Genomic DNA, 16,891 nt, shown 5'->3' on the forward strand with positions numbered 1-16,891 from the left:
AATCAACTCCAAAGTAAGCCACCTGGGCATCCATCTCAGAGCTGGTTGAATTTCCACAGAGTTGCTGCTTAAACCGTAGAGCCAGGGAGAGGAACACCAGTTTGTGTGAGTTGCTTTTAAGTTGGCCAAGAGCTCCAGGAAGATCCTCTGGACTCCCAGGACGCATGACTGACTGAGCCGGAGCCCTCAACAGAGTGCGGGGCCCCAGAAGCAAAGAAAGTCCATCTCTACAGCCAGGAACCACAGTGTTGCTATTTGCCATAGACATGAGTAGGTGAAACACTGAGCAGCCACTGAGAAGTGAAGTTTGCAAGTTTTGACCGTCCCAGTACAGCGTAGAAGTCCTCTGACGTCCTCCCTCTTGTCCCCACAGCTGAGGCCCAGGAACAGTGAGATCTGCAGAGCTGCACAGGAACAGGAGTCATCTGCTGCATCTTTTCTTCACTTTAAAGGTGCTGTACAAAGTCTAAGAGAACTTGCCTCTTGCTGTAGAGTTGTTTGCATCTTCTACTACTCAAAAGTCGAATATCTTGTGGCCCTACATTGATTCATCTTTTTCTTGAAAGACTTCTGAAACATTGTGCAAAGACCTTTCTACTTCATTTCAAAGAAGTGCTTCAGCCCATCTAGACTCTTGCCTATTGACTTTAGCTTATCATGTTTTCACTGAGTGACTCCTATTGAGGCACCTGAAAGTACTTGCCTGCTTAAGAAATATTTGTGGTGTCTTGTTTGCTCTAATCATCTTTTCCCTTTTCACTTGCTCTTAACTAATTCTGAATGCCAACAGTAATACATTAATGTCAACAGCACCCTAGCAATTGAAGTCACCTGTGGGTGTAGGTCTCTGCTGTATGCCATCCCAAATGGATAGTTACTGATTCTGAACTAAGATTGTGTAGTTTTTAATTATATTTGTGTGGTGTTTACAGTGCTCCCTTCCGAAAAAGGCTTACATTAACTGACTGGTAAATAAATTAACAATTGTTTATTAAGAAACCCTGTGTGCAAGTGTTTGCTTGGATACTTGTCACTGTGAACCTCTGTGTAACTCCCCTACAGCTCACATTGACCCCTCTCGAGATGAGCTTGGCTACTCGTCCACACTACCAACCTGTGTAGTACAGACTTATACCAAAGGTTGGGTTACTATGACCAGGAGGTCAGGGTTGTTGTAGTGCACCTTATGGGTATTGCATACAAGCTTGCCTAACAATTACTGACATACTGCTCGTGCTGAAGTGCACTTAAGGTTTTGCAAGTCCTATAGGTCAGAGTTATGCGCTGTTGAGAACTTTGCCCATTGTGCATGTCTGCGTTCTCGCATTGCTTATGATTGATTTGGGAGGGTGTTCAGGTCTGCCTGCTGGATTGTTAGTTTCACTATATTCTCATTCAATTTGTAGGCTTCACCATGATGGCGAGGTTTGTTGCTCCGGTGATCCAGGACAACCTAAGTGGATGGGGCCCCTGTGCGGTGCCTGACCAATTCAAGGACATGCCATACCAGCCTTTCAGCAAAGCAGACCGGCTGGGCAAGGTACATCCTACAGTTGGAACCAGGACTGCTAAGAACTTAGCGTGCAAGGGGTGTACGGGTAGTCTGACGCCTTTAAGAGATTGATTGCCCGCAGACTCAAGTTATTGGTTTATAACTGTGATGTTCTTGTGTTTGTCTTAAGGTTGCCGATTGGACAGGAGCCACCTACCAGGACAAGCGATACACCAGTAAGTGTTCTAGCGCTCCCCACTGCGATTTCCGTGACGCCTGCTTTCTAGGTCCCGTTTGCATCTCTGTAGCAATGAAACCCTGCACATACTCCATACTGTGCAGCTATTTATTCCTTCACCTTGTTGCCATGTCTGCATTATTTTCTAAGTATCTCACCTGTTTTCTTTGCTGATGGTTATGTGCGCCCCGATATCTAGTATACTCTCCATAACCGTAAGCACATCCTTTACCAGTAGTGCCTCTGTTCATCCTGCGTTATTCATTCTCTGTACAGATAAATACTCATCCCAATTTGGTGGCGGGAGTCAGTATGCTTACTTTCATGAGGAGGATGAGGGCAGCTTTCAACTTGTGGACACCACCAAGATGCAGAAGACTGCCTATCAGAGAAACCGCATGCGCTTTGCACAGGTGAGAGTTGGAAGGTCAAAGGGCATACCACTAGATGTCTTTGGTTCTGTGACCTTTGTACAGAATAAGGCTGGGGGTGCAGAGCTTTTTCATGACATATGGACTTTGGATGAGCACGGTTTTGGTCTTCGCACACATTATTGCCTGGGGTGATTGCTGACCATCAACTAAGGACATTTCTTGCTTTTGGATTTGTACCCCAGTTGTAAGTTATCTGGGGCTGCATCTACAGCCTGGCTCAATCTTGTGTGGGTTGTGCAACAGTTTTGATTCTAGTCTTTTTGTTTCCTTTTCCCATCAACAGAGAAATCTTCGGAGAGACAAGGACCGTAGGAATCAGATACAGTTCAACATGCAGACTCTTCCCAAGAGTGCTAAACAAAAAGAAAGGTTGGTGGCATTTGCCTCGGATTGCAAATTCTAAACCTGACTTGTGAAATATTGTGGTGTATTGCAGCTTGCTGTTGTGGTCTTTTTGTTTCTGTGACTTGGCTCTGTGTGACAGTGGCTACTGGCCACCTTGCTTAATATGCATGTTCTTTTTGATGTTGCTTTTGGCCATTGTCGACAGCAAATACCTTTTTGGCATCCAAAATGCATACCCTACTTTCTGTACTGTGTAAATCCCTGGGCCATTTCATGATGTTTTTGTCTTCCTTACCCTGTGTGGATTAAAAATGTCATCCACGCCCTGTGCGGATTGAGTATAGGCTCCAAATAAGATTTAGAATGACTAGATTTTAAACTGTTTTTGTGACTTTGATATTCGAATGATTTATTAGTAAAGTAATTTCTCAAGTGTTTATTTTGGGGGGTGAGGGGCAGGACAAATTAATTTTAAATGTAGAACATATTTTGGTAATCCATACTTTGTGCTTCTAATTCATGCAACCAGTAATTTCTTTTATTTATTTATTTTTTTTAGTTCCTCATCAAAGTTGTATATCAAGCTCCTTCTTGTACTGCTCGGTTGGCACCACAGATTTAAATGTCTGTGGAACGTTGCCGGTGGAGGCTGAGGGGCTAAAGCTAGACATCTGTGTTTCAGTAGCTTTCTCTTTTTTTGGTTGGGAATATTTACTTGTTTTTAAGGCATTAAAGGGGCTGGTACACCAGCATTTATGTTGACTGCTTTTGAGTGTTATCATACATTTGCCGTAGCATCTTGTCACCAAGTTGGAGGATGAGGTGCCATTCTGAAAGACATTCTAATGGTTCACAGCTTAACCTTCAGGGCCTGCTAAATAGATGAATTTAAGAGTTTGAATACGTCATATGTGAATTGTGTGCTGTTCAGTCATTGATGTTGCCCTGTGTTCTTGATAATTGGGCCCATCTGCGATTTTTAGGACTGGGGTGGAGTAAATGCAGTCTGCTATGAAGTCATCCATTTGTTTGTTGGATAGCTTTGTATCCTGTGGAGCCTCAGATGGCAGTGCCAAAGGCCATTTATGTGCAACCTCCATTTCTTAACTTATTCCCAACTCCCCATAAGCATGTTTGCTTGGTTTCTGTTTTTATTATGGACCTGTGGTATAGCTTCTGAGTAGTTCTTTTAGAAAGCTTCCTCTGTTTCTAGGGGTTTAATGTAGTGCCATAATGGAGACCTTGCTGTGTTCCAGTTGCTTTTTTGGAAATATTAGTCAAACCTTGGTTTTTATTAATCTCTGTTCTGCATCATTCGATGGTCATGTGCCTTTATGGGGCTGCACTTGGCTTTCCTGTTTTTTGCTGGGTGTTGCAGGTGCATATCTCCAAATCCTTTTTCTGCTAACTTGCTTTTGTCAGGGTTGTGCGCAGTAAACTGAACGTGACCAGGATTCGCAAATTGATTGTGTGCTCCGTTAATGGTGTGTGAAGTTGACCAATCAATCTTAAAACGCAAACGTTGTGTGTTGGCCATTTTGGGTGGAAATAATTTCTTCCCTTTTTTTTGTCTCAGTGGTTTGCGCATTAGTCGATATACCTGGTAGTTTCGTTTTGGCTTTGCTGTGGTGATTTTGACTGTCGATCCAGGCCCCACCTGCTGGGAACGGACAACGTTCTAATTGCCACATGGGCGAATGGTGGTGGACCAAGGACTGGGTGACCTAGTCATCCCAAAACTCTTGTCCTTTGAAACTGTAGACCACAGCTTCTTTATACATCTCGCTCTGCAACCTCCACTGGATACGCTCCTTTCTTATAGAGAACACTGATATTATCCATGCTCCATCCTTTTACTGGCTATTTCCTGCGGCAACTGATTCAATAATTTTTGCTCACCACCTACAATTACACAGGCACCCTGGTCCTAGCCACGATCCTGCTTCTTGACCACTGGGCAACCCCACACGCCCCTTGAAGTTCGAAAACCAAATTTTCAGAAACTCATTCTAGCGCCTGTAATTTAGACCTTCAAAAGAGCTGAACCTGCTTTTGGAAAACGCATACGGTAACATCACAATAGTATTGGATGTTGTAGCTCCAATTCAGACAAAGGAACCTGAAGTGGACGCCTAAAAGTAATTACACTTTAACTGGTAATTAGCAAAGTCTGAAATGGGCCTAGATTTTAAACTGTTTGTAAATATCAGTAAAATGCACTCCTAAGGTCAAACAGCTCAGATCAAAATGAGCTCAATAAACCAATTTACCCAAATTAATATTTTAAATATTACATTGAAAGTTCCCACCCGGTAACTGTTTAGCAGCAAAATAAAGGCACATAATCTTCAAGTTGGAATGTGTTCAGCATTGTTTCCCAAGAAATATTGTGACACACTTGAGCCAGACATCGGACATTGTGAAGTCTAGCTCCTGTGAAGCTCACTAGCCAGGGCTCTATGCGCAGTAGTACATTTTCTTGCTACTGAGGAGAAAACTCCTCCCCACCCCAATATACTTGGCATAGTATCAACCTGCAACTGACCTCCCTTACCTGAGCAACATCTTAGAAAAGGAAGTCTTGACACCAATTCATAGACTAATAACCTCTATTTTGGTTCATTCAAGTTCAGGCCGCCAGTGAGTTAAGGAACAAGTTGATGTGGAAAGTAATTTGGGAAGAAATGTTTTTAAAAAAATACACCCCCTAGACCTATTTCAAAACTTTAAAGATATCCAATAGATTAGAAGTTTTAAACCAACCAGAAGGCCTGATATTGCTCAACCTTGCAGCAGCTCCTAATGGACAAGGAAAACATGTTCCTTTTGGACTACACGAATACTAGTACCTCACATGAAACATTCAAAGTTAAATCATTAGGGTAGTCACCTTATGGCTTAATGAAAATAAACCTAGTGACTATAGGATTAATCCAATACTCTTAATGTCTCTATTCTCAAGACTAAAATGTACTTCTTTGGTTTATTTTAGCAAACATTGAATAGTTACTTAATCTACAAGGTCAACACAACAGAGGTGTTCAAAGGATGATTGTGAAAGTTAATATCTTAGAGTAGAAGTGGTGATCTACCCCTACAAAATCATGCCTGTAATGCATTTTGTAACTTAGTATGTTTCAAATTGGTGCGGTGGGGGGTGGATGGGTGGGTAATTCATTTCTTTTTGCATTTCTTTTTCTTTTTTGTCTTTTCTTTTGTTGGTACATATTTGATCGAACATCCTCCAAGCTTATTGTTAAACATAATGCTTCATCAAACTGTTGGCCTAACTGTGGTGGATCCATCTGTAGTCTGGTAAAATGATGATCGACACATAAGGTTTGCTGTGATCATGTGACTTGGATGCCTTAATCACAACCAAAAGAAATGACGTATCGGAGCCATATCAGTGGCCTTGCAGGCGAGAGAACCCCACTAGTCTGCTTGAATTCCAACAGATATTCAGGCCCTAGATAAAGGTGCCTGTTGGAGGTCAAGAGGAACTACACCGGGTTGTGTTCTTATCTTTGATTAAATTGGCTTCACTTTTCTTTTTTTATGTTTAGCTTACAGATTCTATTATGTTTGCTGGAAATACTAATGCGGAGTCTGTGACCAATACTGCTCGGCAGGAATACAGGGGATTAGTAGTGGCTAAAGCGCATTGCTCCGCCTGTCGCTACTGCTAAACCAGCAATGATACCAATCATAAAGTTGGAATAGGCGCAGCCTGAGGGCTATACTACTTTTGGTAACGTGTCCAGAGAGGCTACTCTTCAGGGGTGCTGGTGTGAACTGGTACAACACAAACAATAGTACAGTGGTATATAAATGTCCAACCAAGGTTCTATAAATATAGGATCTTTAACCTAGCAAAAACACTGCTGCCCCACCCCTGTAAGGACAAACTGAAGAAGCAGACTTTATAATAGAGGGGCACTTGCAGGGCTTGAAATTCAGATTGGATAACTGTTAGGCAGAGTTTGTATGCAGTACCCTTTGGTACCACTACACACAGCTAGGACTACAGGTGTAAGCTAACCAACCTTTGGTATACGTCTATACTACAGTTTTGGTAGCGTTGCTGAGCAGCCAGGCTTATCTCGAGAGGGGAATGTGAGCTGTAATGATTTTACACAGAGGTCTACAATCACAAGTATTAAAATAAACCCTTACACTCAAGGTTTCTTGGTAAAACACTTATTAAATGATTTCACAGTCAGTTGTAAAACATTCACGAGAAGGAGGCAATCTATATTGCACACAAATATACTTCAGTTCTTTACACTGTACGTTTCTGAGGCATTTAAACTACTTTGAAGTAGGAGCAAAAAGGCATAGGTTAATAAAAACATTTAAAAAATTAGTTACTCAGACAGTGCAAATGAGTTCCCCAGAGGAGTTAATTCAATGCAATTTTGCACAACTAGCCAATCCCATATCGCCGGCAGGCGTTCGTGGGCCGGCACTCACAGGAAAAAAGGCACCTGACTGAGCCTTCTGCCTTCAGTCCCCTCCTATCAGAGCTGGAGCTCTGCCTACTCTCCCTAGCTGCAGGAGCAGCACCATCAGCACCTTCACCCTGCTGGGTGTTAAGGTAAGCCTTGGGGCATTTTACAGTGCCCAAGCTAATATCGCAGACAAATCTGCATCCCGCAACCTTTCTACATGTATTTTCTTATCCCTGGCTGCACTGGAACGCTTTCACAGCATTTCGCAGAAGAAACGCTGATTTTCAGTGATTTGCTGAAAACGAGTGGCATCCGCCATTGAACACCACGAGGACCCTCCACACTCAATGGCCGCCCTTGCCTCCTGCACCCGCCCCACTGGTGCCATTGAGCCAGGAAGCTCCAGGAATGGTTGCTAGCATCCACAACTAGCCAATCCCATATTGCCGGCAGGCGAGCGCCGGCACACGAACGAAGGCACAGGAAAAAGTCACCGGACTGAGCTGCCCGAGCGTGCCGTGGGCTGCTCCAGGTCTGAGCTCCTTTGTCGTGCCTGGCCCTTTCCACCTCTTCCAAGACCCCTGCCATTACGGCGAGGCACTCTCTATAGGCCATGCCTATTGTTCATACTTGCATATCCTGGCTACGAGCTTTGTATTCATTCACCAGCTTTTGTCTCGACCGCGCTATTAGCATTTATTTTCTTAGTTACGCACAATGCATTATAGTTGAGCCCTGCACATTATTCGCACTGTATTCTCTTCCATCTGGTTTCCCATTTGTGTTCCATGCCAATTGTTGAACTGTTTTATAACCTGATTATACAACAGCCCCACAACTTGCTCCTAACAGCCTTTCACACCATAGAGTACTACTGCATTGCTATGTTTAACAATCTGCCATTGCAAAGTCATTTTAGCACAGAACTGCATAATTGCTTTTAGTTTGTCTGAAAATGTGTTAAGACCATTGCCTCTAGTCCATAGGTGCATAGTCTCATCTAGATTGCCTGATAATGTATTAAGCCCATTGCCTCTGCCAACCTATTTTATTTCATAGGTGCATTGTTGCATCTACATTGCCTGAAAATGTATTAAGCCCATTGTCTCTGCCAACCTATTTTAGCCCATAGTAGCTTAGTCGCCGAGCACTACATGCACGCCTGTAAGTACTAATGCGCTGTCACTGCCTAGATCTGTACCTATAACCCTCCAAAGTACTCAATAGCCTACTTGCATTATCATTGGCCCAGACCCTCTCCATAGGTGTTGCCTTCTAGTTACCCTACGGATAGTAGGCGCCTAGCCCTCTCAACTCAATGAAAACATGCCAGGTTGGTTATTACTCATGATGTTTCCTTACTGCGTTGTACTGCACGATTTGCCCTGTACAGGCTCACACTTTATTATTCATGATAATGGCCTTGCTAGAGCAGCATGCCCCCGTCACCACCCCACCCCCTGTCCTAGGCCCTTTCTGCCATCTACCAGCCCTCTTCCCCAGTGTCACCATCTGATCAACATTCAAACAGATTATATATCAACCCAAAAGCCACATAGTGCCAGCAAACCACACTCCTCTATTACCAATAAATGGCCTAAAATGACTACTTCAGTCCTCGGTGCACTCAGACGCACCAGACTTGGATCACGGACCCACACCATTCCTTGGTGCCCGATCAGGGACCTCACTAAAGTTAAACAATACAGATCCCACTACAAGGTCTCACAAGAACCCAAAGATTCGGATCCTACCGCCCTAGCACACGTGTCTCTGCCACCTTTGCCGCCATAGGAAGCGAACCTCTACCAGCGACCCAACTAAATCCTCCAAGAGGATCACCACAACCAAACAACAAACCATTGTCACAGGGACCACCAATACATGCCTCCCTCCTCTAGTCCTAGCTCCACCACCTCCTATACACCTCAAAGCAGCCCTCATTAATGCACGCTCCATAACTGCTCATGCCACAGAGATACAGGACTACATTAATGAGCAACAACTTGACCTACTTATAGTGACTGAAACCTGGCTCCACCAAGCCTCCGGACCATCACTTTCTATTGCCATTCCTCCAGACTACACCATCCTTAGGACGGATAGAATGAAGTTAGTAGGTGGGGGAGTATCTATCGTTAAAACCCATCTGAAAATAAGAACCTGCCCCATAGAGAACCCAGACGGTTACAAAGTCCTGCTAGCTAAACTAGCTACCAACCATAAGACTACTATAAACATAACTATCTATAGAGCACCTAATACTAAATCTCAGCCAGAATTAGACATACCATTACTTCTAACGCCACTTATTAAACCTAACACAAAATCTATAGTCCTTGGTGATCTGCATCTTGGATTTAATGATACCCAAGACCATGAAGCAGAAGCATTACACAGTGCACTCAAAGACATGGCATTCACACAACTCGTGAATGCCCCTACCCACACACAAGAGAGAATATTAGATTCTACCACTCCATACTATAGTATCTATAGATTCCATTAATATAGCACCCTGGTCAGACCATCACAGTATAAACTTCTCTATCCTGTGCAATGAACCAGACCCACCTAAAATTGTCACAGCGGAATCTTACGTAACTAGAAATATCCGTAAACTCTCAGCAGAAAGCCTCAACCCATTGTTAGCTAGCACCCTCAATAACAAAAGTATCAATAATGAGAACCCCTGTGCCCTGGCTGACATTTACCATGAATGCCTTACCAACACAATTGATACCCTAGCACCTTGTGTCAACAAAACCAAACGGAAGGACAAAAATAAAAATCATCCTTCTGGTTTAATGAGGAACTAGTCTCTCTTAGATGGATCAAACGATCCTTTGAACACCGGCTAAACAAAACCCACACACTACAAGCCATGGAAGCATTCAACACCGCTAATAAAACCTACAAAGCAGCCATCATTGCCCATAAAGGAGATGCCCTTAATACCAGAATCAGAAATGCCTCCTCTGATACTAAAGAGCTAGTCACCATACTCAAGGAGTTGGAGAATCCGATCCCTATTATTAACCCGGTCCAACCAAGCAAAGAATGGTGTATTGCCATCCAAGATGCTCTTGCCACTAAAATTAAACTATTACAAAACAAAATTATCTCCAAAAGAAATCTCCTGTCTGACAAACACCCCACGTCTAACCAAATCACCAATTACATAGACGCTACTCCTCCCTTCAACTTCACCCCAGTCTCCCATGAGATAGTACAGAGTACCATAACCAAACTCAAAGCATCAAACTGTAAAGGAGCGAACTTCCCAGCACACCTACTATGCGCCCCCACCCTTACACCTATAATTACCAATTTTGTGAATGCCTCTTTCAATTCCAATCTGGTCCCAGTTGGCATCAAAGTGGCGTGGGTCACCCCACTACTAATAAAACCTACATTAGATCCACTAGCCTCTACAAATTACCGGCCCATATCGACGGTCCCCTTCTTACTTAAAATCATTGACAAAATAGCTTACAATCAATTACAAACCCACCTTGAACAAAATAACCTACTAGGAGCTAGACAATCCGGCTTTAGGCCCAACCACAGTACTGAGACGGCCCTCTTGGACCTGAAAATCCAACTAGACCCCATCAGAGACTCAGGAAAACTAGCTACCCTATTGCTGCTGGACCGATCAGCAGCATTCGACCTGGTAGACCATGACAAACTATGCGACGCACTAAAAAAAAGACTTTCATTCTTCAAATAATGCCACACTCTGGATCAAATCCTTTTTTAACGGACCGTACATCCAGAGTTGCCATCGGAAACTATGCAACTGACCCTATTGCAGTTCCCATAGGAGTTCCCCAGGGATCCTGCCTCTCCCTTACCCTCTATAATGCATATACTAAACTCCTATTCTCAGCCCTTGATGATATGGGTGTCATTTACACAAACTTCGCAGATGACACCCAGATCCTCATCCCCATTACAGGTGATTACACCCATGGCAACTATACCATCAATGGAGTATACGCCATAATTCAAAATCTGACGGCCCTAAATAGCCTTTGCCTCAATGACGAGAAAACCGAGGTTCTCATCGTGGGCTCTCAAAGAATAAGCGCCCTCCATCCCGACTAGTCACATATCAACATTGACGGCACACAGATCCCAGTACTCAAACAAGTCAAAACTCTTGGGGTATACATTGATGCCAACCTCACTATGCACAAACCAATACCGGCCCTCTCCTCTTCTACAGCTTACACAGCTAAACTTAATGCACTCAGCCGCCGATTTCTTACTCCCACAAACTGTATTACTTTGGCCAGAGCGCTGATTTTATCGAAATTGGACTATTACAACATCCTCTTTCTAGGAACATCCAAATCTAACATAAATAAGATTCAATTACTACAGAACAAAGCTCTTAGAGCGGCACTAGGTATAAAGAAATCCGATCACATATCCAACATCAGGAGAGAAAACCACTGGCTGCCAATTGAAGCCAGAATCATTTTCAAGACACTTATTTTAGTCCATAAATGCATCACAAACAAAGTGGCCATCTACGTTAACAATACCATCAAGAAAAAAAATCTCCTGTAGGGCACTTGGATCCAATAAACTGGCTCTCTTGGAAGTACCACAATACAAATACAGCAGAGCTGGAGGAAGCAGTTTCAAAGTCCTAGCCTGCTGCATTGGAATGCATTGCCTCTCAGTATCAAAAATGAGGACACCTTATTAGGTTTCAAAAACGCGTTGAAAACCTGGTTATTCAACAAATATTAAATAACTTCTGCTAGTCCCATTCCACTTCAGCACCAGAACGGCCTGGCTTACCTCGGTTGCATTTGAACTGAAAAACCAACTGCTGCTCCCATGACCCACTGGTATGCCCATAGGTTACCTTAAGAACCGTAACCAATATCTATAACAAAATGCGACTGCACTATTGACTGATTGTAACATAGTATAAGAAAGTAATTATTTGTAACTAACTCTGTATAAAAATGTTTTACTTGATTTCTTGACTAACTGCAACACTGTATAATAAGTGATAACATTCCTGTAACTTCGCCGTGATACCTGCGGGTCTGGGCGAGTAACAAATGTAATAAATAAAATGGGTCAGGCCAAAGTCAATGGGCTTAAGTCTTGTATAGGATAGAGCAGTTGTGGTAGTTAAACGGAAAAGTCATTGCCAAGTTCTCAGAAGTAGTAGGATCATATGTTGGGTCACAAGCTGATTAGGCCTGCAAGTTGATAAAGTTTCAAGCACTTTCATTGCGAGAGGTAAGCACTCTCTCGTTTCACAGTACCTTACAAATGAAGAAAAAGGTGCAACTGAAGACTTCTGTTTCTGCAGATCTCGCTGTTCCTGAGCCTTTGTAATGTAGACAAGAGGGAGGACATCGGACTCCTGCAATGGGACTGGTTGCTAAGGTGGCAACTGGCAAATCTTTGATTTCGGTAGCTTCAGTAAAGCACACAAACTGGTGTCCCTCTGCCTAATTATTCGGTTTCCTGCAGCACTTGGAGGAAAATACAGCAAGCTCTGAAGTGGCTTAGTGTCGAGTTGATTAGTCCCACCAACTGAAAGGGAGAAGTAGTCCTTGCAGGGCTTTTCTGTGTAGATGAACTTAGCGATTCGGGCCTGCAGTAGGGCTTCACCGGGCAAACCAATGGTCCAGGAGTTGCAGCAGCCGTCCTCTTCAAGCTCGTCTTCAGTTCTTTTCGTTCCAGTGTTGACTCTGCTTTCCAAGCCAAGAGCCTTGCCTTTTTGTTCTCTCCCATTCATTCCAGCCTAGCTGTCACTCACCCAGCATGTGGCTGTCCTTTCCGGACAGTCTGCCAGCCAATCACGCCGAGTGCATTTGGGTCTCCTAGGAGACTAAGCACAGAGCTTTCGGGCCCCTCCCTCACTTCCTGCCCACCCCAGACACTATGGCACCAGAGGCGGTCTTCAGTCATGAAGCCCGCCAAAGGCGAAGGAAGAAGGGGAACCAAATCTGGTTTGGCGTGCAGAGACAACTCTAGAAGGACCTTTGCAAAAAGAAATGGCGCAAAAAGACCGGACCTGTTTTAAACAAAGGGGGCTCAGAAGCCATCTTGAAAAACATGGCTCTCGCGATTTAACACCACCGGTATGTTCGGTTGGAAAAAATGTTAGTTCGTTGTAAAACCACTGCCACCAGCCATTTTGGGAGGAAAGGGTAGTATTTGTCTGCTACATGAGTTTCTAGACACGGGAGATACTAGGTAACCCCTCCAGCACTCTATATAGGGTGTGCTGGGTCTAAAATTTGAAAAGACTAGTAAAGTCAATTTCACTTTTCTTACTCTGTGAAACAGTAGTTTATCCCAGAGAGGGTATTTAAACCTTGGGAAAGCCTGAAAAGGTTTCCCTATGCCCAGTGCTCCAGATAGGATTTTGAGGTGGGAGTATTTTACTCCCTATTTTTGAACTTTGAGAGTAAATGGGATTTTAAGAGTAAAAATGACATTTCTCCTTTGCAAGAGTAAAATATATGTGACATCCAGCCAACGTGTGCAAAAACTGTATGGAAATCATTATGATGCGGCAGCTTTCTGCATTGTAGCAGAAGGTGTCCAGTCAAATGGTCGACAGGACAAATGGTCGACACAATTTGGTTGACCGGTCAAATGGTCGAATTTTTTAAAAATGTATTTATTTATATTTATATATATATATATATTTTTTTTTTTTTAGGTTTTCGTTTAGGGGGGGGGGGGGGGGGCAGAGGGGGGCCCCCAAAATTTTTTTTCAAAAATGGGTAAAAAAACAAACAAATTCAACCTTTTGATGTCGACCATTTGTCCTGTCGACCATTTATTTTCGACCAAATGACCTAGAACCGTAGCAAAATACATCCTTTCATTATTTCTCTAGCTTCAGAGAAATGCACTCCGTTTCAGAGGCATTTATCCATGGCTTGCAATTACAGATGCAGATAAAAATCAAACGTAGCCTTCTGGTTTCTTTCAAGTAACCTGACCTTTGCACTGTCCTCTGCTCTAAACTTGTGTGTAAATGTACACAGGAAAATAATGCTGTCGTACTTACAAGATTTTCATGCGTAAAAAGGCCTGGTACGCGCCTTATCTGGAGGGCTGCCTGTGCCTCTGCACTGAGGGTGCTGTGTGATGCATATGAAAAGATGATGCCTATGTAGTGGTCTAAAACGCCGTAACTAAAGAAAACACAAGTAAAACACATTCAAAATACATGAGAGAGTGGGGAAAAAAGGCTCACACTGTTCAGGTAAGAAAAGTCCTCAAAATCTAGCAAAGTTGCTCGTGGTCTCTAAGGTGAAGGGAATTAGCACATTTATGTGAATTCTTCCTAACAATAACCAGAGGCTACAAGAAGCTCTTGGTATCCACCATTAACCAGTGACCAGGAGCTACCACCGGGGAACAAGGTGCTAGTAAATAGCTTGTCGCAAATCTAATTTCCACATAAAATAGATAAATATACTTGTATCCCTTATATATGACCTTGGGCTTTAAATGTCATATAGATGTGTCCAACTGTTTATGGAGTGTTCCAAATGTACAGAGTTTAATTCACATAAATGTGTATGATGGCATCAGTTGACCTTGGGAGCCCAAAGTAGTTCTTGGTGGCTGTAGGTGTCAAGCTAACCAGACTCTTCTACGCTTCAAGCAGAAGCTAAATAACTGGGTTTGAAGACAGTGGTGCTCTTGCAAAGATTTCAGCAGCAAAAGTCACCATTTATGTCAATGACTTGTTAAAAGTGGGCTTAAATCCCCAGGATCCTTAAAGGGGAATCTGGGCACAAGGCCTCTTCAGATATCTTTTTGGTTTCTTAATTTTGGGATCAGTTGTCGAGCCAGGCTTGTAAGTGCTTTTCTCAACGTTCACATCATGCTGTGAAATGGCGAGTCCACGTAGAGTGAACTTCGAGGTGGGTCTCGCGGATAGTCATTGGGTTCAGGCGATGCTTCCACTATGATGAGTTGGTGGTCGATATGCAACAAATTTGATACTTCAATGGCCAGTGGTAGAGTTGTAACGGGCAATGCTTTTCAATGGTTTGGTACGGCTCGAAGAATAGGTAAGTGGATAAAAGCACTTGGAGCACCAAAAGCATTACCACTGTTTAACTGCTCCAAACGAGAGCGCAATCGAACTGACTCAAAAGTATCTTAAGGAGGTAAACTGGGCTCTGAGCACCTGAGATTTCGGCGTATTGGGTCCCCGATTCCAATGAGACTTGCGTAGATAGTCAAAAGCCTCTCTCCGACACCCTGAGAGGTTCCTTTCGACACCACAGTGCGGAGAACGTCATTTCTCCTCGCGTAGGCCCGTTTGGATCCTCTAAATGGACTAAAGAAAAATTTGAGGAAGTCTGAAAGACCTGACTTATAAAAAAGCCTTCCTAGTGGCTATCGCTTCTATCAGAAGGGTTAGCGAACTACAGGCTCTTTCTGTTTTAGACCCCTTTGTTACAGTCCACAAAGATGGGTAGTTCTGCGCACACATCCCATGTTTGTGCCTAAATTCATCTCGAAGTTCCATGTGAACCAGTCGCAATCTAACTACCCACTTTCTTCCAGAACCCTACTAACATGGCCAAAAGAAGCCTTCACACACTAAACGTGCATATGGCAGTCATGTTTTACCTGGAAAGAACTAAACCACTAAGGAAGACTGAACAATTCTTTGTTTCAGTGTAGAGAGGGGGGATCCTGTCTCCATCGGTTATCTCAAGGTGGATTGTCAAATGCGTCACACTATGTTACACGCTTGTGTTAGGCAGAAACCTGTGCAGTTCCCTCTGCGACCACTGCAAAAGATTTAAGACTACTGGTGTTTGGCAGTAAACCCACTTGGTAGCAGTCTGTACCACACAGATTCACTTGGTAGCTGTGGCTGAGCAGTCAGACTTCCCTCAAGAAGAGTTAGGCAGTATACAGAGTATTCACAATAGCTCAAAAGAACACAGTAGAACAAGTAAACACTGACCAGAGCTTGGTGTAAAAGAGATATAATTATTTATTTAAAACCACATCTAATAAAACACACAGGCACTAATTTTAAGCAGTTCAAAAACACGGTCACTAAAAGATATACACTCCCTTAAAAGAGTATTAGACAATTCTTAAAGCCCCACTTATTTTCAGACAGCGGTGAGCGCTTAACGCAGATGACACTCTAATAATTTGCTTTAAAAAGGGAGAGAAAAGCAGAGTATAATTTGCAACAGATCCCAACACTTTCACAAGAAAGGCAAAGTAAACCGTGAAGTTAGAGTTTAGAAGGCCGGATCCACTTTAAGAGGATCGGAACGAAATGTGACCAAGGTCACACGGTTGAAGTGCACAAAAAGTCTTGAAAAAGTTCAAAAAGAGTTGGACCAAAGAAAGGGACCAGTTAGATGGTCAAGGCGGCCAGCCCAGTCCATAAGGTTAAGGGATTATTATTACCTTGCAGCAATCTTTATAAAGGGAGGCCTGGCGGACACAGTACCTTAAAGTGGTGAGAGTACTCCAGCGGGGGCAGTTGTTCCTGGCAGCGGATGCAAGTCGGTGCTTCGTCTGGGGGAAGAGAGGATCTCGTCGGGGAGGAAGACAGGAGTCAGTTGCACTGCCAGGGAAGAAACCAGCCGCGGAGTCCTCGGGTAAAAGGAGCGGTCCTTTTATTCGCAGTCCAGTGGTAAGTGGCTATCCGGTTGCCGGGGTGCTTGGCACGGGCAATTCGACCACAAGACGTCCTGGGATGCGAGGAAAACTGGTTGTGCCCACCAGTCAGGGGAAGAAGCCTCTCCAGCCGGGAGATCTTCTGTCGTCGGGAAGTGGTGAGTCGGTTCCGCAGGGCTCCACCGGTGGTGTTGTGGTAGGTCGGCTCAGCTTCTCCCTCGTCGGATTCTCAGGTCCTGTGGCGACTTCTGAAGTTCCAGTCCCCAAAGCC

The 16,891-nt window shown here is 43.7% G+C and overlaps 1 protein-coding gene across 5 annotated transcripts in view; it reads left to right on the plus strand.

The window, feature by feature from the left end:
• The window catches only part of EIF3D (eukaryotic translation initiation factor 3 subunit D), a 202,473-nt gene that overhangs the window by 23,551 nt on the left and 162,031 nt on the right, over positions 1 to 16,891 (plus strand). For 3 of the 5 annotated variants that reach the window (XM_069653086.1, XM_069653081.1, XM_069653085.1), the window contains exons 2-5: positions 1,407 to 1,540; positions 1,683 to 1,728; positions 2,007 to 2,143; positions 2,448 to 2,533. In XM_069653086.1, the coding sequence (XP_069509187.1) occupies positions 1,415 to 1,540; positions 1,683 to 1,728; positions 2,007 to 2,143; positions 2,448 to 2,533 (395 nt within the window). In that variant the 5' untranslated portion in view covers positions 1,407 to 1,414. Of the gene's footprint in view, positions 1 to 373; positions 453 to 1,406; positions 1,541 to 1,682; positions 1,729 to 2,006; positions 2,144 to 2,447; positions 2,534 to 16,891 lie in introns of those variants that run through there. The other 2 variants (XM_069653084.1, XM_069653083.1) reach the window with 2 other exon arrangements.

The sequence above is a fragment of the Ambystoma mexicanum genome, chromosome 3q (assembly GCF_040938575.1).
Source record: "Ambystoma mexicanum isolate Mex_15411 chromosome 3q, UKY_AmexF1_1, whole genome shotgun sequence".
NCBI classification, from domain to species: Eukaryota; Metazoa; Chordata; class Amphibia; order Caudata; family Ambystomatidae; genus Ambystoma; species Ambystoma mexicanum.